Source organism: Scomber japonicus, chromosome 10 (assembly GCF_027409825.1).
Source record: "Scomber japonicus isolate fScoJap1 chromosome 10, fScoJap1.pri, whole genome shotgun sequence".
Lineage (NCBI taxonomy): Eukaryota > Metazoa > Chordata > Actinopteri > Scombriformes > Scombridae > Scomber > Scomber japonicus.
The window spans coordinates 3739465-3763257 of record NC_070587.1 but is presented as its reverse complement, the minus strand read 5'-3'; the positions used below and the strand labels follow the sequence as shown (position 1 = coordinate 3763257).

At 41.7% G+C, this 23793-nt stretch overlaps 1 protein-coding gene across 1 annotated transcript; it reads left to right on the top strand.

Moving 5' to 3' along the window:
- Window positions 1-172: 172 nt before the first annotated feature.
- zmp:0000000881 (uncharacterized) lies at window positions 173-23153 on the top strand. Its single transcript, XM_053326876.1, has 7 exons — window positions 173-238; window positions 350-375; window positions 16391-16535; window positions 18313-18477; window positions 20483-20621; window positions 21184-21291; window positions 21949-23153. The coding sequence occupies exons 4-7, from the start codon at window positions 18332-18334 to the stop codon at window positions 22870-22872; spliced, it is 1317 nt and encodes a 438-aa protein (XP_053182851.1). The 5' UTR covers window positions 173-238; window positions 350-375; window positions 16391-16535; window positions 18313-18331; the 3' UTR covers window positions 22873-23153.
- The last annotated feature ends 640 nt before the right edge of the window (window positions 23154-23793 follow it).

Genomic DNA, 23793 nt, shown 5'->3' with positions numbered 1-23793 from the left:
TTTTAAAACAAGAAACTTTTTTTTTTTTAAATCCACTGAAATGCATTGGTAAAGAGAAATAACCTTTTATCACCTTCCTTCCTACCAGATGGTACAGTCCAGACACCGATGACGCTATCCGGGCACTATTTGTTAATGTTTAGCTCAGTTGTGGGAAAACAAGTGTGTCAGTGTGGTCTTGATATGAGTGTGTTACTTATTAGGAAATACTAAGCACTACCAGGCCCTCTTCCAGCAGGTATTACATTACAGTTCACCGCTGACTATTGCACTGTAATAACACATGTTATCATTCACTTTGCTGTAGTACTTAAGGACTTAAGCGTTTCCATTTTGTGCTACTTTATAGACTACTTAGGCGACTGCATTATGGAGGTAAGTACTCCGCTTGACGAGCCAATTCAAATTATTAATAAGTTACCAATTTAGTGATAAGTAGCTCTACCTGTAACAGCTATTACAATAAATCAATAATCCAATATTTAATTGTGATATGGGCATTTCTGCATAATAAGAATAATAATAATTATGTGTGTAATAAAGAGGCTCATAGAAAGATGACTGGCTTCTCTGTATCGCAATCGCGAAATGTGCGTCGGTCAGAACGCAGTTCTCAAGGTTCCCCCAAGACAAGGATGAAACAGTTGATCAGGTTATGGCGCTTTAATTCAACTGAAAGTCACCCTTACAAATATGGTTGTTCAGGTGTGTATGTGTGTGTGGTTCTGAAATAAGCAGAAATAATAATAACCATTAATAACAAAATTCACAATAATAATAATAATAATAATTATCTTTAGCATCTCAATTGGTTCCTCAAGCAAATTAAATCTAACAGACACAATCACCAGAATTATGTGTATATCACATAAAGATAAGTGAGAAAGAAAAGAGACGGTATAATATAAATAAATGACCGTTCGTGTCATTACTGTTGATAATTAGCACCCTTAATCATTACCAAGACACGCTCATTAGCACCAGATATAAACCTAAATCTAACAGATAACAGGTAGCAGCACAATTAAATGCATTTGGTAATCAAACATAACTCAACTCACATTTCTCTGGACGCACATCGAATAACAACCAACTAATTCAGAGCAACAACTTTGTCCACACTCTTTACAAATAACACTGCTCCCGACTGTCTCCACTTCTCTCTCTCAAACCCAGCAGTACACTGCTTTACCGGGCGCGGCAGCGCCCCTAGTGGTCGGGCAGTGTTCATCACCTGCTCTGTCATACAGTCTTCAGAACAGCCGCCCCCAAATTTGCTCCAGCAAATTTGCAGTCCCCAGTCCATCACTGCTCATCCTCTTCCGGCACAGCAGGGAGTCTGATGAGACGGCTCACCGGTCGAACATATGTGCGGTCCCTGACTTTGATCTCCGCTGTACGAACCAGACCATCGGCACCAGGGAACACTTTGGTGATTTTCCCCACAGGCCACAATGCTCTGGGCAGTTGAGGGTCGACAATCATTACGACAGTGTCCAACTGAAGAGGGGGTGTGTCTGCCTGCCATTTGGACCGGGTTTGGAGCGTGGGCAGATAGTGGCGCAGGAACCGTGCCCAGAAGCGATCAGACAACACCTGACATGCCCTCCATTGGCGACGACTGAGCAGCTCTGAGTCATGGTACACTGCCTGAGGTAATGAAGGGTCTGGCCGCCCCATCAACAACAAATTGGGGGTGACCGGGTCTGGGTCTGCTACGTCGGATGATACGTAGCCGAGGGGCTTGGAGTTCAGAATGCCCTCAATCTCTATCAGGACGGTGGTCAGCACTTCTCCGCTGACAACTTGGGAGCCCAGGGTAGCAGTCAGGGCAGCTTTAATCGACCTAATTTCCCGCTCCCAGGAACCGCCAAAGTGAGGCGCACTAGGTGGGTTGAAGCAGAACTTGATCTGGTACTCTGCCAGCTGGGCTTGGAGAGAAGGATGAAGGGCTTGGAAAGCTTCCTGTAGTTCTCTATTTCCACCCCGGAAATTGGTGCCCTGGTCCGAGTGCAACTCCGACGGTTTCCCACGACGTGATATGAACCTCCTCAAGGCCATCAGGAAAGAGTCAGTGTTGATGCTGGAAAGCACTTCAATATGGACTGCTCTCGTTGTGAGGCATTTAAAGAGCAAGCCCCAGCGTTTCTCATTCCGACGGCCAACTTTAACCTGCACCGGACCGAAACAGTCAATCCCCGTTGAGAAGAAGGCTGGTTGATGTAGCCTGAGCCGTGCAGGGGGCAAGTCTGCCATCTTGGGGTTGACAGGTTGGGCTCTCCACCTCTGACACTCGGGACATGAGCGCTGCTCTCTTCTTATAGCCTCACGGCCACGGAGAATCCAGAACTTCCTCCTCAGCTCCGCGAAGAGCCGCTCTGCACCAGGATGTTTCAGATCATGATCGACCTGTCGGATGAGCATTCTGGTTACAGCATGTCTCGGGTCAAGGAGTACAGGGTGGATCACATCATCCTCCAAATTTTGACAGCGCCGCAATCTACCGCCTACTCGTATCAGCTGGAAAGATGCATCATATTCTGGAGCTAGCGTGTTTAAGCGGCTGGAGGAAGGGACTTGTTTCTCAGCTGCCAAGCACTGGACTTCTTCAGGGAAGCTGTCTCGTTGGGCGGACCGTAGAATGCTGAGTTCCGCCTCCTTAAACTCCTCTGCTGTAGGAGTCCCACTAGCGTCAGGAGCCGCTTCATGAAGGTACTTTGCAGTTGCCTTCACCAGTTCACTGTAGGTACTAAACTGCTGGGCGTCAGGCAAGGAATGGTCGGTGCCCATTACCGTAGCAACCAAGCACATTGTAGGCTTTCTTAGCTCCTCCACAATGTCTCCACTGGTCGTGATTGGGTGCACTGGCCACTGGTTGGGTGGCAGCCACAGGAACGGGGGTCCACTGGTCCAACGATCCTCACCGGTGAGATCTTGCAGTGATTTCCCTCGTGTGAGGTCATCCGCGGGGTTCTCTGACGTCTCCACGTAGCGCCAGGCCTGGCTATCAGTTAACTCCTGAATTTCCGCTATGCGGGTTCCTGCAAACACCTTATAGCGGCAGGAGTCTGACTGGATCCATGCAAGAACTGTTGTGGAGTCTGTCCACATGACCACTCTGGATATCTGCAGGGTGAGCTCTCTGGTTAACAGGTTTGCGAGCTGAGCGCCAGTGAGTGCAGCGCACAGCTCCAACCGTGGCATGGAAAGCTGGCGCTTTGGGGCCACTCTGGAACGGGCTGTCAGGAACGCCACCTCTACATGCCCCTCTGCATCTTCTGTGCGAAGATATCCCACACTACCATACGCACGTTGAGATGCATCGCAGAAGATGTGGACTTCTTGCTTACTGGCTGCATGGTCCATGGCTGAGCTCACATAGCAGCGAGGCAGTCTGATGTTGTCCAAGTACTGTAACTCATTCTCCCAGTCTTGCCATGCCGTGAGCAACTCACCAGGCAGCAGGGGGTCGTCCCACTCCCGCTTCTTGTCCCATAACTGTTGAACAAGCACTTTAGCCCTCGTAGTGTATGGCGTGAGGAACCCTATGGGGTCATATTGGCTGGCCAATACTCTATAAATGTTCCTCATGGTGGGAGGGGAGCTCTCCAGCAGGCGTGACTTATAGCACAGCGTATCCGAGTGGCATAACCAGCGCAGCCCCAGGGCGGGTTCTTGTGGGTCCATGTCGGTGTGATTCAGCAACTGCTCACTACTGTCTGCCCTGATCTCCTTGGGCAGGTGGCTGATGACATCTGGTGTGCTGCTGGCCCACTGTCGCAGTTCAAAGCCCGCATCCATTAACAGTCCCCTCAGCTTGTCGGTGACGTCTTTGGCCATATCTGGAGAAGGGAAACTCTGTAGCCAGTTATCCACATAGAAGTGGTTGTCGACGGACTCACGGACTGCATCCCCTGGGTTGGTGTGGTCATGCACATGCTTCTGTAGAGCGTATATAGCACAACATGGTGAACAGGTAGTCCCAAAGGGAAGGACCTGCCACTCATATACGCTAGGCTGGGAGTCTCTCTGTAGGTTGCGCCAGAGAAAGCGCAGCAGGGGCCGGTCCTCAGGAAGCAACCTCACCTGGTGAAACATTCCCTTTATGTCACTGCTGACCGCAATGGAGTGTTCCCTAAACCGCAGCAGGACACCGAGGAGAGATGCCCCTAAGTTTGGGCCGGACAACAGCAGTTCGTTTAGGTTCTCATCCTTATAGGAGTAGGAACAGTTGAACACCATACGGTTCTTCCCGTTGTGTGTCACCAGGTGGTGGGGAATAAACCACGACTCCTTGGAGGTCTTTACTTGCTCCTGACTAATTTTGGTGATATAACCTGCCTCTTCCAGCTTCCTGATCTCAGCTTGATACGCCTCTGCCTTCACTGGGTCTCTGCTGAGGCGCTTCTCTGTACCACGTAGGCTGGGGAGTACCGCTTCAGGTTGCGCTGTGAGCGTAGGCATATTACTCACACGCAACAGTGGGATGGCATATCTGAGTACTCCCTTTACCTCGACTCTCTTAGTCTTTACCTCTAGAAGGTTTATGGCCTCTTGGTCCCTCCGTGACCTAGTCACCAACTTCTCATTTCTGTACGGTAGTGTATCCAATTGCCAGAGCTTCTCCACTTGGTTAAAGAGCTCAGCTGCTGGGGAGGTGGTGGACACAAACAGACACTGCTGTGAGCGGTTGCACTGTTGGAGAGACTTGACTGGCCCTTGTAGTGTCCAGCCAAGCCTAGTCTTTACTGCAGCTGGGCCCCCTGGTGGACCAAGACGGACTGGCTCAATAGGCGTCACCAGGTGTGGACAGTCTGAGCCTATCAGGAGAAGTGGGTGGGCGTCTGTGAACGGCTGCAGGGGGAGTGTCTTGAGGTGCTTATATCTGCGCTGCAGTCCCTTCACTGGATAAGAATGTTCAGCCAGACCTAGCTCCCCTGCAGTGAAGGCCCTCTCAATCTTAAATGTCTTTGTTGGCTGGCTAGCTGGGGAGATCTTGAATGCCACTGATGAACCATGTAGAGTCCTCAGATCTTGTCGAACTGTTCTCAGGGTAAGGCTCTCTGGAGTTCCCTGAAGTTGCAGCCTCTGAGCAGCCTCCTGGAGAAGGATTGTCCTCTCTGAGCCATCATCTAATATGGCGTATGTCTCCAGAGTGTGGTTGCCATTCCGTAGTATCACCTTACTGACCTTCAGAAGGACCTGATTGCAGCCAGCACGACGATCCAGGTACAGAACATCTGTTGCTGGCTTCAACTCTGCACTGGTGCCATTCCCTGCCACACGTTCATTCCTGCCAGACCGGAGATTGACATCATGCAAGGCTTCCAGGTGTTTCCCTTTGCACATTTTGCATAGGACTCTCAACCGGCATTGGGCGGCCTGGTGGTGCCGTCCACAGCGCCAGCAGCGATTATTCGACTTCACCCAGGTCGTCTTCTGTTCCTTGGTCAATTGCTTGAAGTTCAGGCACTGGTCTAGGAAGTGTAGCGTATTGCTGCAGTAAGGGCAGTAGTGTCTGGGCTTATCTGGGGCCTCTTGGTGATCTGAAGCCTCGGCTGCACATCCCTGGGGTGCCGTGTCGTGTGCAGTACCATGCAGCACGTTCATGGTCTTCCTAGTGGGTCTCTTATCTTTGTCGCCTTCCCTCCTTGGCCCGCTTCTCCCTCTCTGAACGTCCTCTATTTTATCAAGCCTGTCTCCGCCCTCTTGAATTTCCAACTCATACTCCAGCCACTCTGCAAAGTCCATCAGTGACGGGATTCCCGCCTTTCTCGCGTGGAGATGTCTGCGAAAGGTGGCACGGAGATCTTGGGGGAGCTTCTTCATTAATCTGGCCACATGAGACCCACACTTTAACTCGATGTGCCCTTCTTCACCCAGTTGCTCCAGCATCCCGACTAGAGCTCGGACTCTCAAGGCAAACCTCCTGAATGCCACTGTGTCACCCACCCGGACAGCGGGCTCCTCCATGAGCTCTGCGATCCGCTGTAGAGACAGCTGGTGGGGCTGACCGTAATGTTTGGTCAACGAGGTCATGGTGTCGGAGTAGGGGAATAAGGAGTTGGTGTATGAATCAGCTATTAGGAGGGCCTCTTCAAACTTGAGGTGGTCACAGAGGACTTGGTACTTGAACATCTCCGTCGCGTCAGCAGGAAGGATATTGTCAAGTGCAAGCTTCAATCTGGCAAACTCTCTTGGGTCGTCGCGTGTGAACTTAGGGATCGAAGGCGTCGGGCCCCTGTATATCCTCTCATTACTGTTTGGCTGTGAGGCTAGCCGTTGTGGGGGTTGTGGGGGTGCGACCGACTGTAGCACACTATCATATTGGTCAGCATCTGATAGCATGGATGGAGCTGGGGACAGGCGTGCTTCCAGCTGCTGCAGACGTTCTCTAAGATCCTCCACAAGACTAGTGGGCTGCACAGAGGGAGTGGGCTGAACCCTTGGGGGCTCATCAGCATCACTGGGAAACGTTACTGGTGGGGGAGGCAACGGCCAGTCGTCATCTGGTGTAGTGGCCTGGACTACAGGCGGGCGGTGCAGCACCCTTCGTGGGTGGGTCGGTACCGCCTGTGAGGGGGGTGGCGGTGGTGGTAACGGCAAGCTATCTTGTGCTACTGGCTGTGGATGACTGTCCTGTAGATGATGTGGCAGTGCAGACTGCAAGCTTGGTGGTGCTGCGCTACTCCTGTCCATCTGGCGTTTCATGTCTGTCACCATCAGCTGCAACCTCCTATTATCCTCTTGTATGCGCTGCAGCACATCCATTATGGCAGGTGGGCAATGATATGGTTGTGGTGTGCTCACATACACAGGTGGTGCAGCTCCTATGTGACTGGGAAGTGTCCCCATGTAATCAGTAGGGCGCTGGGTGGTGGGTGTCATCTCGGCAAATCCCTCTCTCTCCCTGTCCCAGTTAGACTCCTCTCTCACGGCAGAAGCATGTCCTGTGTAGCTAGCAACCTGCGGTAGGGCGTACCCTTCATATTCTTCCATCCATCCAGGTTGGCGCACTCTGCGGTGTGGACGAACATCTTCACTTAGGGGAACATAAGCCATTTTCACTTCGTAATTACCTTATCCGGCTCGAAGGACCATTTGTAATAAAGAGGCTCATAGAAAGATGACTGGCTTCTCTGTATCGCAATCGCGAAATGTGCGTCGGTCAGAACGCAGTTCTCAAGGTTCCCCCAAGACAAGGATGAAACAGTTGATCAGGTTATGGCGCTTTAATTCAACTGAAAGTCACCCTTACAAATATGGTTGTTCAGGTGTGTATGTGTGTGTGGTTCTGAAATAAGCAGAAATAATAATAACCATTAATAACAAAATTCACAATAATAATAATAATAATAATTATCTTTAGCATCTCAATTGGTTCCTCAAGCAAATTAAATCTAACAGACACAATCACCAGAATTATGTGTATATCACATAAAGATAAGTGAGAAAGAAAAGAGACGGTATAATATAAATAAATGACCGTTCGTGTCATTACTGTTGATAATTAGCACCCTTAATCATTACCAAGACACGCTCATTAGCACCAGATATAAACCTAAATCTAACAGATAACAGGTAGCAGCACAATTAAATGCATTTGGTAATCAAACATAACTCAACTCACATTTCTCTGGACGCACATCGAATAACAACCAACTAATTCAGAGCAACAACTTTGTCCACACTCTTTACAAATAACACTGCTCCCGACTGTCTCCACTTCTCTCTCTCAAACCCAGCAGTACACTGCTTTACCGGGCGCGGCAGCGCCCCTAGTGGTCGGGCAGTGTTCATCACCTGCTCTGTCATACAGTCTTCAGAACAATGTGCTTATTTTTTTTTAAACTGAAAGCAATAGTACTTTAACTTGATATTGAGTATTTATACACCACGCTACTTTTACTTGTTTTTACTTAACTGCAAACATTATGGCCAGCACAGTGTCTGTGCTGTGAATAACGACAGAGACATGATGCTGTATGAAAGCTTGTTTTTAATCAGGACAATAGGTTTGCAAAAAGTGTGCTAAATAAAATGATCAGAGCTAAAATTAAATTAATGAAGCAAGTAGGGCTGAGCAAGTATTATATCGATATCATGATATGAGACTAGATATCGTATTGGAAATTAAATATTGTAATATTGTGATATAGCATAGGTTTGCCTTTTACCCAATTTGTCATTATTCTGCCCTCCCTAGGTGTAACTGGGTGCCTAATTTGGCTTATTGTAATATTGTGAAATGGCATATTTGTCTTTTCCTGGTTTTAAAGGCGGCATTACAGTAAAATGATGTGATTTTTCTGAACTTACCAGATTGCTCTAGCTGTTCTATTATTTGCCTTTTACTCACTTTGAAATCCACAATACTGATGATTATTTATTATTTAAAATGACATAAATATTTTGTGAAGGCACCAACAGTCATCCCTACAATATCATGGCGATATCAATATTGAGGTAATTGGTTAAAAAATAGCATGATATTAGATTCTATCTATATCACTCAGCCCTAGAAGCAAGGATAGAAATAGAAAGTTGCAGCTGATAGTAATCTAAAAAGCAGATGTCCTGATGTCGTCTTTTCGATGAAGCGCTGATCTCCGCGACTAGTTTCAGTCCTAGAGACAAAACAAAAACACCCTGACCTGAGTTCATTTAGTTAAAAACATTCACAGTCCTCACAGTGTGCCTGATGTATTTCTGGATGTAATATAATAGTTAGAAGATAATATTATGTGTTCAAGGGAAAAACAACAAATTGAGAAATGTGACATGCAATATCCAAAACACATGTGGAATAATTTAATATAAAGTCAAAATTATGCTAAAAGTAAATATGTAGGGTATAAAACCTATATATTTTCACAGTAATACTCAGTAACACTTACATTGTAGGTCAGCCTTGCCATCTTTGTAAAAACAGAACTGCAAAAAACACATCAAAAAAATCAGTTGTCAGTTGTAACCACAATTTAAGTCATCTAAGTTGTCACTGTCAATATCAAGATGACATGTTTGTGTCATCAATACTTACAGGTGCCACCAACAATCAGTACAGTGAGTGCTCCGTCCGAGGTGTGCTGCTTCTGCTCTACAAAAGAAGAAAGAATTTAAAATAGCATCAGAAGCTCAATTTCAATTTTAATGAATTCTTTATCTTTTACATCAAGTCAAGTCAAATGTATATAGCACATTTCATACGGCAGGCGTAAAACTCAAAATGCTTTAAAACGTAAGGTAAGATCATACATGACAAATATATATATATAACATTACATTAACATTACATATATAAAACAAATAAAATAAAACATAAAATAAGAAGATGTTACATATATAACATTGTATAAACACATTTAAGAACATATAAACAAACATATTAACCGTTAAACAGGCAGCGTGCACCAGGAGATACAGACTCTTTAAGGAGCATGATTGGTTAAGGTGGTTGTTTAATTGTATATGTGCCTTTAATTGGTAGAATTGAAGCTTGTGGTAGGTTTATACTTTGATAGAAATGATAAAAATCAATTTAGAAACTAGTATGTGTGATATTAATGAGCAGAATGTATCACTTTAACTTTTCTATGTTAAATAATACATTTAAGTGTTTTTACCATTATGACCATTTTATACCTTAATAAGGGCAAAGCATCCTGGTGGAGATACAACTCATAAAATCCAAAATATATTAAAAATATGAGTGGAAATGTTTTACTTTAGGTGTAAATGACATAACTAGTGACATCAAATTAGGATTTTTTACATCTAATTTTCCACTCCTGCCTGTTTAAGGGTTAACCCACTAACCTAACTAAAAGCTCGCGAAAAAAGATATGTATTCTTTTAAAGGAAGACACTGTTGTGACAGACGTGAGTTCATGTGGTAAAGAATTCCAAAGACTAGACTGAAGGCACCTTGAGCTTCCTGTTAAAAGGGAGTTTTTTCTTGACGCTGTTGCCAAGTGCTTACTCATGTGGGAATGTTGGGTCTCTTTAAAATTAAAACCTGAAGAGTTCGGTTTAGATCCTGCTCTATGTGTAAAGTGCCTTGAGATAACTCTGTTGTGATTTGGCGCTATACAAATAAAGATTGATTATTTATTATTATATTGATTATTGATTATTTACCTTTATTTGATGATCTCAAAGGTCTGTCTGGCCTATATTCAGAGAGCATGTCAACAACATAAGAGGGAGCTAGGCTGTTCATAGCTTTAAAAACAATAAGAAGTATTTTAAAATCAATTCTTTGCTTTACTGGTAGCCAGTGAAGAGAAATACAGGAAGTGGTGTGTTCACACCGTCTGGTTTTAGTTAATACTCTGACTGCAGCATTCTGAATAAGCTGGAGTTTATTAAGCCAATCCAGCAAAGAGTCCATTACAATAGTCTAGTAAACAAATCAGACTGTGACGAGAAAGATCTGTCTTTGGATATATTTCACAGATGATAAAAAGCTGTTTTAGAGATACTGGAAATGTGCTTCTGAAAGTTAAGCGCTCACAGGGTTTTATTGATAGGGGAGTTAACACATAGCTAATCTGATGCCTCAAAGCTTTCGGACCTGCCAGAAGAATCTCAGTTTTGTCTTCATTTAGCTGCAAGAAATTTTTGGTAATCCAACATTTTGAAAATTGAATTCATATTGTAAATTAGCGTAATTTTGACACTTACTGCTTTCAATGGGGTTGGTTTCAACAATGGCACAAGCTGTTTAAGGGAGACAAAAGGATGCAGTTATATAAACAAGTAGCAGCCTGTTGTACATGTACAGGAAATTAGCAGCAAGTGTTACAGCACAGATTGGACATTCAATGCATTGATTTTTTTAAGATATATATTCTGATATTGGGATTATTATGTATAATAATGTATAATGTACAGATAGGGCTGTCTGAGGAATATGCACAGTTGGGATTAGGGTTTTTTTTCGAGGTAAAATATGACCAAACATCTGCAAGTCCGAGACAGACTACAGATATAACCCAACCTTTCTTGCAGGAGGTCGGCTACTTTTGAACCTCTGCTAACATCATAAAAATTTAAAGAACACATATCATTTTACAAGAAAACAGAGGTGACATTTAACAGAAATTAGATTCTATCACTGTGTATATTTTTAGGTCATCATCTAGAAATTAAACTGATGCAACCCAAGCTGAGAGTGCCTAACGCCCTCAGTTTATGTACTCTCTGGGGAAACCCCTGATAACTTTTTGAAAACTGAGTGTATGAAAAAGAAGAAATAACTATGTATTGTGTGATAAATTATAACAAGATACAAATATTTAAGTAACACATACAGACTGAAGTGATGTCATTGATACGTGTTCCATCCCCCTCCACATCCAATTCTCCAACATCCCCTGAGCAGTAGATGTAGATATCGGCTTCGACATAGCACACGCTGCAATTCTTGGGAGAAGGCGTAGACACCCCATTGCATCCTGGAAATGGTTCTGTTGAGTCTCTACTGTACAACAGACAGTTGTCACAGTTGTCATCAGAGTCGAATATGTTCGATATCTTTGGACATATTTTCTTGTCCATGCAGGAGAAACACTTAACCTCCTCCTCCCCTCCTGTGAAAACAGAAAAAAAAGCATTGCTGCGTTCGAGATATATACAGAAGAGTAGCTCCCAGGTGTTAATGTGTTAAATTTCAGAGACAGGATGCTTAAATAAGTTTTTGCAACAATATTATTATATATTATGTATAATATGATAACAAAATGACTGCAGCTTGATTTAGACAAAACTGTTTGAGCATCTATGGCAGCTAATATAAAGAAAATATCAAAAACCCCCACTGTGCTTTATAAGTCAAAACAGTGTTCACGGTACACTATGAGAAGTGATTTAAGCTCTGATTCAAGACAGTAAAATCTAAATTAATATAAACTGCAGTGCAAAGATGAACTGCAGGATAGTTAAAATAGTCTGACCACATACCAGCACTGCTGTCACAGACGGGAACAACTATGAGCACTATCAAAAACCAAAGGCACCCTGGAAAAAAGAAAAGAAAATAAAAAATATAAAGTTTTGGATTAAACTCCACGATTATATTAATCACTGCACGTACATAGCTTTAGGAATAACATGAAAAAATAGATTCAAATTTAATTACATTTCCATTTCTTCGGGGCAGATCTTTTTCTGAGACGGATCCTGTGTCTCATCTCTCTAGGAACCAGTGGTCTGCCTTTTCTCTTGTTACCCTTGCTGTTCATCTCACTATGCATGGTGCAGCTCTCGCCTCCTCCCACTGAGGCCTCTGTGATGGATGTTGTTCCGGGTTGAGTACTGCTAATTTCCTCTTCTGGGTTGTTCTCTGATGGGGTTTGTGATGTGGCTTGTTGAAGCAGAGTGGACAGTTTTACAAGATCCTCTCTCTCTTCAGCAGTCACAAAGTATGACTCCGGCTCTTCGTGACGGGCATCTAAAAGCCACAACTTTGATGGGTGTTGCCCAATTTTCCCACCCATCTCAGGACAGCTAAAAACTGCCTTTTCTTCCTTATCAGGAATCGGTATCACAGAGCTACCTTTATTACCAACAGACAAAGCACTTGTGTCATTGAACTTGTGCTTCATGTTGGAGGAGAGGCCAGCATCACTGATAGATGAAAAAAAGGCACATTTCATTGCAAGAATAAACTTTTCAGTGCAAAATTTTAAATAATAGACACAAAAGAGATGCTGATACTGATGTAAATGAAAACTACTGTGAGCCACAGTTATGGAAACATGCAGCTAAGATCAAAATGACTCATTAATCCATTACTGCTTGAGCACTGCATTACTTGACATTTAGATTAATCTTCTATATGAGGGTAATAAATGAGAAAAAAGACAGAAACATACCCACTCTCCTGGGTGTGTTGGACACGGCCACCTTAAAATGTAAAACAATGCAATAAAACTATTAATAGTGGCTATAATAAAAAAAAAAAATTTTTTTAGTCTTTAGCCCGAGGTGTTTAGGGCACAGCCAACTTAAAACGTAAAACATTGTAATACAACTATTAATAATGACTATAATTTACAAAAAGAAAATATGTTTTAGTCTTTAGCACTGAGTGTGTGGGGCACAGCCAGCTTAAAATGAAAAACAATGCAATAAAACTATTAATAATGGCTATAATTTACTTTTTTTATGTCTTTAGCACTAAGTAGATTACATTTCCAGAAAAAATACTACTCAGACAGGTTTAAACTTTTTAAAATAATCATAATCTCATCAGCTGATTAAAACACTAACTTTGACCCTAAAAAGACATGTTTTACATACTTATGTGTATATGTATATGTATATATATATATATATATATATATATATATATATATATATATATATATATATATATATATATATATGAATATACTGCAGTGAACTTTTACTGGCACTTTTTCACACCGACTATTTTATTATTATTTATTACATATGTACATATATTTGTTTTATTAGTACAACTTTTGGGTATTTTTTAGTATTACGTTTTTTAGGTTTATTCCATTGGATAGTTAGAGACGTAGAGATCTATGTGATGTTATGTGTGGCTGTCTTAAGTGTAGATGTAGCTGCCAGCATACCTATCTATCTATCTTATCGACATATAAAGAAGATAATATAGTAGATAGATAATAATGTATAACAGCAATGCTTAAAGTTCTGGTGTGCAGCACATGCCACTCAGGCCGTCAATGTTACTGTTTGTTACTGGCAGGATTTCAGCTGCAAAAATATAAAGAAAATAATTTGTAATTAAATTGAATAAAACTCGGGATGTGTTCGAAGGCGAAATGATGAAAGTCCTTAAGTGCACAAATCGAAATCCTGCAATAGCCGCCATGCCAGCCTACAATGAAAGAATGAATGAAACACTGCAGTCCTTTAGGGATAAGCACAGTAAAAAATCTACTCGACCAAGGCTACTAAATGATACAAATTTAAATAAAGACTTACTCTCTGGCCGAGTTTTGGTGAAATCATCCATCGAGTGGGTCATTTTTGTCAAAATTAGCAACAAAATTGCTATACAGCTGTTGTATAGTCCCGGTTTTAGAGATGTCTGTTACTTTGAGGAAGTGAAATGACGGACTGTCTCTGTTCTGTCCCTCCTATGAGGGAGACAAGACTACCATCTGGTGGATGAGGAGAGGCTCATCAAGAGTGACAGAGGGCTAAACTTGTGCTTTTTTAAGTTAATATTGCATAAAATGTAATACTGAGCTTAACCTTTTACCACCATGGCACATGTGGGTATGTAGATTAGTGTATTTCATAATAAATAGAAGTTAAATAAAGGTCCAGTCCTTACCTGATGATCCATGATCTCATGCTCTAAATATACAAATCTAATATAAACTTGTATTTGTACTCAAGTCTGATTCACTTTTATTGTCTCCCTCGGAAGAAATCTGTCATGGATGAAGATAATTGCTCCAACAACACCGCAGTAAAGGTAAAAGCAGTGCAGGAAGTCATGTGGCAGAGCACCGCCATGTTGTATGTAGCACATGTCTTTATAAATCAACACAGATGGACAAGCATGTTGAACCCTAAACTCTTCTCTGCACTGTCCTGGTCTACTGTTATTAAAGCATTTCATTTTCAAGTGTTTTGAAGAGCTTCAGTTTTCTTCTCTGTGTGTGTATTTCATTTTTTTCTGTTCAGAAATGACTGTAAAGAGGAAGGAAGCAGGATTGTCTCACACGTGGTCACTCGCTTCATTAGCGATCGAGAAGACAAAACAAACAGGTAAAGAGAAACACTCTTATTTGAAATAGAAAACAGCATCGTTTGTCAGCTTCCTGTTTAGTCATTATTAATAGAGTAGCTGTAAGACCGGTTCATTACGAGTCATTTATGTTTTCATCATGAGTTTCTATTTCTGTTCCGAGGAACCTGAGCTGCTAGTTGCAATGTAACCAGCAGTTCAGAAGTACCTAGGTCAAATAATAATAATAATAGTAATGTTGAGTTAATAAATAAAAACTGAGGTGAAAAAATGAAGAAAATAATCTCATTGTTTCACTGTAAGAAGTACTGCCTACAACAATGGCTCAATGGAGTGCTTATGAGAGGGTGACATATTCTCTATTCAATAACCTTGATTAATATATAATATGTTTGCATTAACTCCAATGCTCTTTGGATTGGAAAGCCACATGCCTCTGTGCTGCTGATGAGATGTTTTTTAAATGTTGTTTTTATTTAAACATGATGTCGACCAAAAATGGTGCCCATTTAGTGTAATAATAAGAATTAAATCATGGATGTATTATAACCAAACTATTTGAGAAAATGAAATAATAATTAATAAAATAGAATTGTTGTGTCAATTCAGAGTTTTCCTTAGGGGGATCAATAAAGATACCTCACCTTACCTTATTCATGTCCAGCCAGTGACATTATTTCCTTTTCATTCATGTCTCCTCTGTGTCACTCAAATAAAAGCATGCAACGCCCTCAAATATATTAAACAAATATATAGATGAATAAATAACATTCTTACCTGATGATGCCACAAGATTAAGAAGTTCAGGGATCATCATCAAAGTTACTACTATTCGTTCTGAGGTGAACATGAATGTTGTAATGTCATGTAAATTCATGCGTTCTGGCTCCCAAGAGGGCACTTTAGCACGTGTTCTGGCTCCAAAGAGGGCAGTTTAGTGTGGTTTGCCAACCTGGCTCCTGAGAGGGCACCTTAGCACCTTTGCAGGCGTTCTGGCACCGAAGAGGGCACCTTAGCACACGTTCTGGCTCCCAAGAGGGCACCTTAGCATGCATTTTGGCTCCCAAGAGGGCACCTTAGCACGCATTTTGGCTCCCAAGAGGGCACTTTAGCACGCATTTTGGCTCCCAAGAGGGCACCTTAGCACGCGTTCTGGCTCCAAAGAGGGCAGTTTAGTGTGTTTTGCCAACCTGGCTCCTGAGAGGGCACCTTAGCAGGCATTCTGGCAACGAAGAGGGCACCTTAGCACACGTTCTGGCTCCAAAGAGGGCAGTTTAGTGTGTTTTGCCAACCTGGCTCCTGAGAGGGCACCTTAGCAGGCATTCTGGCAACGAAGAGGGCACCTTAGCACACGTTCTGGCTCCGAAGAGGGCAGTTTAGTGTGTTTTGCCAACCAGGAGAGGAGGACCCATTGTTTCATGATCCATCCATAACTCTGATATACAGTCTAGCTGAACACTGTATTAGGGCTACTATATTCAATTACAGATGTTGCTTTTATTGTGTCCACTTCCTCTGTTTTCCAAATGGTCATGACAGTGAGATACCCTCTTTCCCTCTCATCTCGACCTTATCCACTGAGTCAAGTGTCACTCAACATCAGTTTACGTTGTGTTTCTAATACCTGATCTCCAGTCATGCTTCGGCAGAACTTAGGCGTGCCTGCTTCGCTCACGGCCATGGCTGATACAAGAAGGCGTGGAACAGATATAAAGAGCGACAACTATGTTTATTCGTGTTCAGACCTGAAGCAGCCCCCTTTCTCTCAACAGCAAAAAAGGTAAGACCCAGAGAAAATATCTGTGGAGCATGAAAGTGTAACAGATTTATCCACTTTTAGAAACGTTATAGAGCTAATGTATTATGAAAACATATCAATAGGCTTTTCACGTTATGTTTCTCTCTTGCTTTGAACCGACAAGTCCAGAGTTGTGGCACTGGTTCATCTAGATTTTATTACTAGAGGAGCTTCAAATCGCAGCAAAAGTGTCTTAATTTGACAGAATGTATTTGCCGATGAGACTCCTTTGAGATTATATATTGCTGTAAGGTGACTGACTGTTCTCTCTCGAATACTATAACCATTATTTTAGCTTCACCCCTCTTGTGGATTTACCAGTTTGTCAAGTATTTTACTCTTGCTGTTATACAACTCAGCTCAAAGTTGGTGTGAATCAAGCTGCAGACTGCTGACTCGAGGTTAGCCTTTTGTCAAAATTAAAACTATAAACATGACTCTTAAGATCAGCACACTGGAGCTCTTATTTACACAACAGGTGCTGTCATGGTTGATTTATTTGATCACTGAGGTGAGCAGCTTGAATTATCTGTTCATCTTAGGATTCAGGATGTCCTGGTTTCAGTTGAATCATCGACCGTACTGTGTCACTGGTTCAAATAACAACGTTTCAAGGGGTAATTACCCTTTCCTTTTGAGTGTAAAACCAGTCAACTTCAACTTCAATTTTATTAAGATCCTAAAGGGCAAATAGTCTTGCAGGCCAAAGACAATAAGACAACAGAAAGGACAGTACATAGAACAATATCTGACATAAAGAACAGGACTTTTTGTTTTACTCACTGGAGAGGGAGATGACACTCCCTCTCCAGTGAGTCTGTTTATTTCCTCTTTTTTTTCCACTGCTAATTTCAACATGTAGTATCCACTACTCAGCTCTGACACACTGCTGACAGGCTCAACATGTGCTGGGTTAAAAGATTTGTCATCAAACAGTAGCTCTGTGGTTAAGCTGCAATTTGGTGAGGCTGTGTTGTGTTTGTGGTTACCTAATAAAACAGCCTCTACCAGAGGCTTTAATCTGACACATGCTGCTGACTGGAATTCACTTTGGAGGATGTGTCTGATGATATTGGATATTGTTCTTATTGTGAACAAATATCATTAAAATACCATGGCACCTGATCAAAAACTATTAAAATCATAAGAAAGGGCCACACTGGTTGATATGTCTATTCATCATGATGAACATGGGCACTGTAGTTTATTTTATTAATAATAGTCCCCAGCAAATGCTCTATTAACACCTGTTTGAGTAACATTTTGCAAAAACTACAGCCCCTAGCTGTTTTCAGTCATTATTAACCTTTTTTTTTAAATGAGCTGGATATTTGTGACCAGTTTTTAAAGATTCACATCTGGAGTTGGGAGCCGAGTGCCACATTTTCATTGGATTTTTGGAAAATGAGAACAATTTAGAAGATCACAACTCTATCTTTTTATTCTGTTCTCTTTTGGTTGTCTGTAAGGTTGCATTTCTAATAGTAGCATCAAGCTGTGATGCAAGAGCAGTTTCCTGAAGTGTATGTGCATCATAATCGCAAACAGTATTGTGCAAATGGGCAATTAGGAAAGTACCAAAAATCACAACGATGTAATACAATGAGAAATGTGGACGAGAGCAAGATATTCACTCAAAGGCAGCATAAACCACAGCAAAAACGAAACTGGTATTTACTGTCTGCTCTACCCCTCTAATTACATGTTCTGGTCTCTTCTTCGACGTGATTATAAAAATGACCCCACCCTTTCTCTGCAGCCCCCACAACATTGCATAGATGGCATACTCCACCAGCACTCTGGCACAGGGCTGCTTTGGGAAGGTGTACAAAGAGAAGTACAATGATACCTGGGCTGCCATAAAGAAGGTCCCCCAGCAACTCATCCCCAGGAAGGACCTGGAGAGAGAGTGTGAAGTGTACAAGTGAGTACAAGTGATTCTGCTGATGTTTGCAGTCTTTTGAAAATACCTTAAAAAACACCTAAGTTTCCACACTGCCATTTTTCAGGAACTGAGTAAAACTGATCTGAATCTTTTTTTTTTAAATTTTGGTCCCCCTAAAGCCACTCCTCCCTCCCGGAAAAATTTACAAATCATTTCAGTGAGTCACTGTTTATGTGAATTTAACAGACACCGGTTCCCCTAAAGTCTTTACACTGGCTCCCAGTCAGCTACAGAAGAGATGTTAAAGTTCTGCTACTGGTCTACAAATCACTGAATGGTTTAGGTCCAGAATACATGAATGACATGTTAGTAGAATATAAACCCAGTAGAGCTCTGAGATCTACTGACTCAGGTCAGATAGTTGAGCCCAGAGTTCAAACTAAACATGATGAAGCAGCTTTTACACAACTGGAACAAACTACCAGCAGAACTGAAAGCATTTTAAAATCCAGGTTAAAAACATTTCTCTTCTCCTGTGCTTCTGATTGAGCTCTTTTAACCCTCCTGTTGTCCTCAAGTCAAGGAAGGGAGGGAGGAAGGAGGGGAAGGAAGGAAGGAAGAAAGGGAGGAAGGAAAGGAAGGAAGGATGGAGGAAAGAAGGGAGGTAGGAGGGAGGAAGGAAGGAAGGAAGGTAGGAAGGAAGGAAGGAAGGAATGAAGAAAGAAGGAAGGAACAGAGGGGGAAGGAAGGTAGGAATGGAAGGAAGGAAGGAAGGAAGGAAGGAAGGGAGGGAGGGAAAGAAGGAAGGAAAGGAAGGAGGGAAGGAACAGTCAAAACAGACGGGGTCAATTTGACCCGGGAGGACGACTCGAAGGTTTAAGCACTTTACAAATAATTTTTTTATGTTGCAATCTGATATTTAATCCTCTACTCTAGCATTTTATTTCTCTCTTTCTATTTTTCTGTACTTTGTTTTTATTATTAGTGTGTGTGTGTGTGTGTGTTTGGGGGGGGGGGGGGGGGGGTAATTGTATATTTTAATGTTTCACACATTGAGTTGCCATTGTGTATGAAATGCGCTATATAAATAAAACTGCCTTGCCTTGCCCCATCACAAAAAAAGACACAAAACAAGCTGAAGAAATATGAGGAAACATTTACAGTTAAACAAAACCTGATATGTGATATGTCAATCTACTCTACTAATAATAAAGGTGCTGCTCACCTCTCACAACAACCATATTTGCTAAGGGAGTGAGCATGCTTTCGTTCTTTTTTCATCTAGTAGTCTCCAGATAGTAATTTATCATACTGCATTGATAAAGTAGGTCCATGATTGTGGCATTCATTTTGCATTGTTAGACAGCAAGTGAGTGTATTAGGGCCATATAAGTAAAATAAATAAATGAATACTGACCTAGAGGAGGGGAGGTAATATTCCAAGAAACAAACTCAGAATTTCTGAGATTAAAGTTGCACATTTGTGAGAAAAAAAGTCAGAAATTTGAAGGCAAAGAGTCACATGATATGTCACTGTCGCAAAGGCATGTTACGGTGCTCTAGAGAGGACGTTGAGAGGTGCAGAGCATCCAAGGCCCAGTTACTTTCAGTGTCTTTTCAAAGTCCTAATGCTTAGGATGATATGGTGACTCTGGGCTAAGATAACAAGTATCTCCTTATTGCTAAACCCAATTGAAAAGTACAATTTAATAAGTTCTTCCGCAAGAGGCATAATGAACGACAAGCGACCTCTCTCCAATGTTGCAAAGTGAGGCTACGTGATTGCTTGGCAGAATAAAACACCTTTTTTATACTTAATTTAAGCTTAAAACTTAAATTAATACATGGGACAAAATTCGACTTACAGGGTTTTACTTACCGGGGTCATTCATGTCAGCACTTTCATACACAATCACTTCACCAGATTATATGAGATACAGACTACTTTGAATAGTTATGAGAATGAAAGATAGTCATTTTGTTTTCGTTGTATGCCAATTTCTTCTTTTGTTTCACTTTCTGACTTGTCACCACTCACTTGTAGCAAGGCGAATCATCCCAACATAGTGAAGCTTCTGGGAAACATCACTGTCAAAGACGGGAAATGGATCATTCCACTGGAGTTCATCTTCGGAGAGGATCTAGAAACCACCATCTTCAAGTCATCAAAGTCTAAAATACAGGTAAAGTTCTTTAAATCAAACACAAAAGCAAGCTTGATTCATGGTGAAATTAGTACGACATTAGTATTGAGAATACATTAAACGAGTCAAAGTAGTACAACCACAAGCTACTTTAATGAAACCACGAAAAGCAGCAAACATGCAACATAGTAAAAAGACCCATTACAGTGCCAACTTGGCCATGATGACTTATTGTTAAGATTCTGGAGAGGCGCCTTGGTTTGTGTAATATAAAGCACATGTCCTTATTAAGTAATTATTGGGATACAAATCTTCATCAAAACTTTCAGCTCAATTTCATGAATAAAATCTGGATAAATCATAATGGGATCTTGCTGCTTGAAGTCAATGACATAAATCTAAACCATATGTTCTTTTCTTAGAATGTTACGTCTGCTAAAGTGTTTTAGTGTGAGTGCTGCCGCTCTTGTTATTTCACATATTACTCATCTTATTAACTTCCAAGCAAGTATTCTAGCCTGAAGGACAAGTGCACGCAACTCAGTAGTTGTCAGCAGGTGTCAGACTGGCTAAACTAGATCACATATTTTTGTTTGTACAGTTGACGCCAGGAAATAAAGGCACTATCATCATTGGCATGTGTGAAGGGCTGCTTTTCCTCCACTCCAAAGATATCGTCCATCAAGATCTCAAACCTGAAAACATCATGGTGAGTGGAGGCCTCTGCTTACTCTCAGTGTACAATATAAATGGGTTTAAGTATATAGGTGCTGCAAAGACAGATACAAATGGATCCATGTCTTGTATTAAGAGTTTTATGAAGAAAACTCTTTGGGGCTAAACTAGTTCTATTACATTTAGCCAGTCCTGGGTGTTATTTCTAAATAACTACTTTAAACTCAATTCTGTTATATTTAGATAGATGAGATAGATTTTTTATTATTATGATTATTATCATTATTAGAGAGCTCATTGCATTGCATCTTAAGAAGACACAATCAAGTGAAGAACGATCTGCACCACTTTGACTAGAACAGAGTTGCAAATACTGAAAACTGAGTGAGTCATATACAAGGTTTGACTCAGTGTCCATGGGGCATTAAAAAGTCATGAACACATTTGTAGTTATAAAAAACTGAGGATGTTAAAGCTAAAATAAACATCACCGACAATAATTCAACTTCAACTTATAGCTTATATCTTGATATCCCATATGTGTGTTGTTCTGAATTTTGCTGAATTTAAAGTGTTGTTTACTTTTTTTTTTCTCCTTTTGTGTTTTTTGTCTGTAACTATGCGTCTGTACTGCTATTCCATCCAATCTTTATTCCGTTAATCTTAAAATTGAATTACATTTGTCCTCAAGGTGGAACATAACACCAACAGAGCTGTAATTATCGACCTGGGACTGGCCAAATTCTTTAAACACGGTCTCAGCTCTGCCGTCGACATGGGAAACGAGGCCTACTCAGCCCCTGAGGTGCTGCAGAGGAGAAGCCAACGGGACCAGCGCTCAGACGTGTGGGCGATGGGAAAGATTATTGCTGAGCTCTGTGCACGTGTTCGTCTGTACACCCCCAGTGTCTGCCCTGCCAAAATCAAGGAAACTATGCACAGTCAGCCATACTGCCACGCTGTCTGTAGGATGGTAGAGCCTAACCCCTCTCTAAGGGCCTCAATGGGTGGGGTCATAAGTGACTTACGGAGGGCCGGAGGTGCAGGCATTGTCATAAATACACAAAATCACCTTCTGCCACCTTCATCACACATGAATGCCAGAAACCGTTCTCCGTCACCAAACAGGTTTGAAGGTTTAAAAAGAGATCCGTCACCAATGAACAGGGCTCCGTCACCAATGAACAGGGCTCCATCACCGTTAAACAAGGATCCATCACCATTAAACAGGGCCCCATCTCCATTTAACAGAGATCCATTACCTCCAAGCAAATCTCCAGCACCATTGAAATGGGAGCGTTCGCCCAAACCAGAGTTCAAAGCATTGCGTCCTCACCCCGCACGTCACCTCTCTCCTTCCCCTCAGAGGACAGACGACAAAAAGCAGGCTCTGGTCCCAACCGGTGCACCAGACCTCACAAAGGACTTCATGAAGATGGCGCTGTACCAAGAAGCTGCCAAGGATCTGCCCTGCAACCTTCCCACAACAGGAAGGGTGGTGGTGCGGCGCTTTGAGCAAAAAAACGGAGAGGTTGAAGCGTGGGAGCAGAAAGAGGTGGTGACACGAGATGGGAAGATAGTCAAATATGATGATATCAAGTTTAACAGCAAATAAGACTGCGGTCAGAATCAGGAGTTTGCTGTTTGATGCTACTCTAATAACAATTTCATGTGTAGGTCAAATGTTTAATTCATGGTCAACTGATCATGTGAAAATACATTTCCATTGAGGTAAAGACTCAACTTGGATCAAGCTACTGTAGGCAAATGTTTCTCATGCAGATAAAATACACTTATATAAATATTGTCTTCTGGGCTTCTTGGTCATGCTGTAAGTTGATATTCAGCCATGATTTATGCTCATTTATCTGCAGAGAAAAATAAAAAATAACACTAGGCATGAACAACTATCTGTGAATACATAGGACTGTGAATATGGGTCAAACAATACGTGTATATTTAAGTCTATAAATAAATACTGAAACATCAATTTTACATTTTTTTTCTTTTTGTTTCAGAAAATGTATGCTCATATTTATAACACTTTTTTCACTGTGTTGTCATTGCTTTAACTGCTTTCATCATCATCATATAATCTGAACTCATTGAAGGTTAAATTTAAAGGTGGTTATTATTCTCTTAGTATAAGTATGATCAGAATGAATACAATGTGGACCAGTAGCATGACACTAACAAGGCACTGTAGCTCTGATGTGAGTGACTTTTATGGCTAAACTGATGAGTCATATGCTCACTTGGGTCAAAAAGTTCCTGACCTCATTTCTACAGTATAAGGCGTTGGAGGAACTGATGAAAAGATGGTAAATTTGGTAAGAATGACATGCTTCTGCCACCAAGGAAGTTATGTTTTCAGTCTTATGAACAGGAAATCTCAAACCAGATTCATTTGGTGAGGAGGCATAGGCCACATAAAAGAAAATGTGTAGTTTGAAAATACTTGAATTAACCAAAACTGGATTAAAAGTAGCATCATGTGGCTGACTGTAAGGCATACAATGGGACAGTATATAACCTG

Bases quoted from the DNA above. Each gene is read 5' to 3' on its own strand.
- zmp:0000000881 (XM_053326876.1), top strand. From the start codon at position 18,332: ATGGCATACTCCACCAGCACTCTGGCACAGGGCTGCTTTGGGAAGGTG. The intron at 20,622-21,183 runs GTAAAGTTCTTT...TTGTTTGTACAG, and splicing joins CATCAAAGTCTAAAATACAG to TTGACGCCAGGAAATAAAGG. The intron at 21,292-21,948 runs GTGAGTGGAGGC...TTTGTCCTCAAG, and splicing joins TCAAACCTGAAAACATCATG to GTGGAACATAACACCAACAG.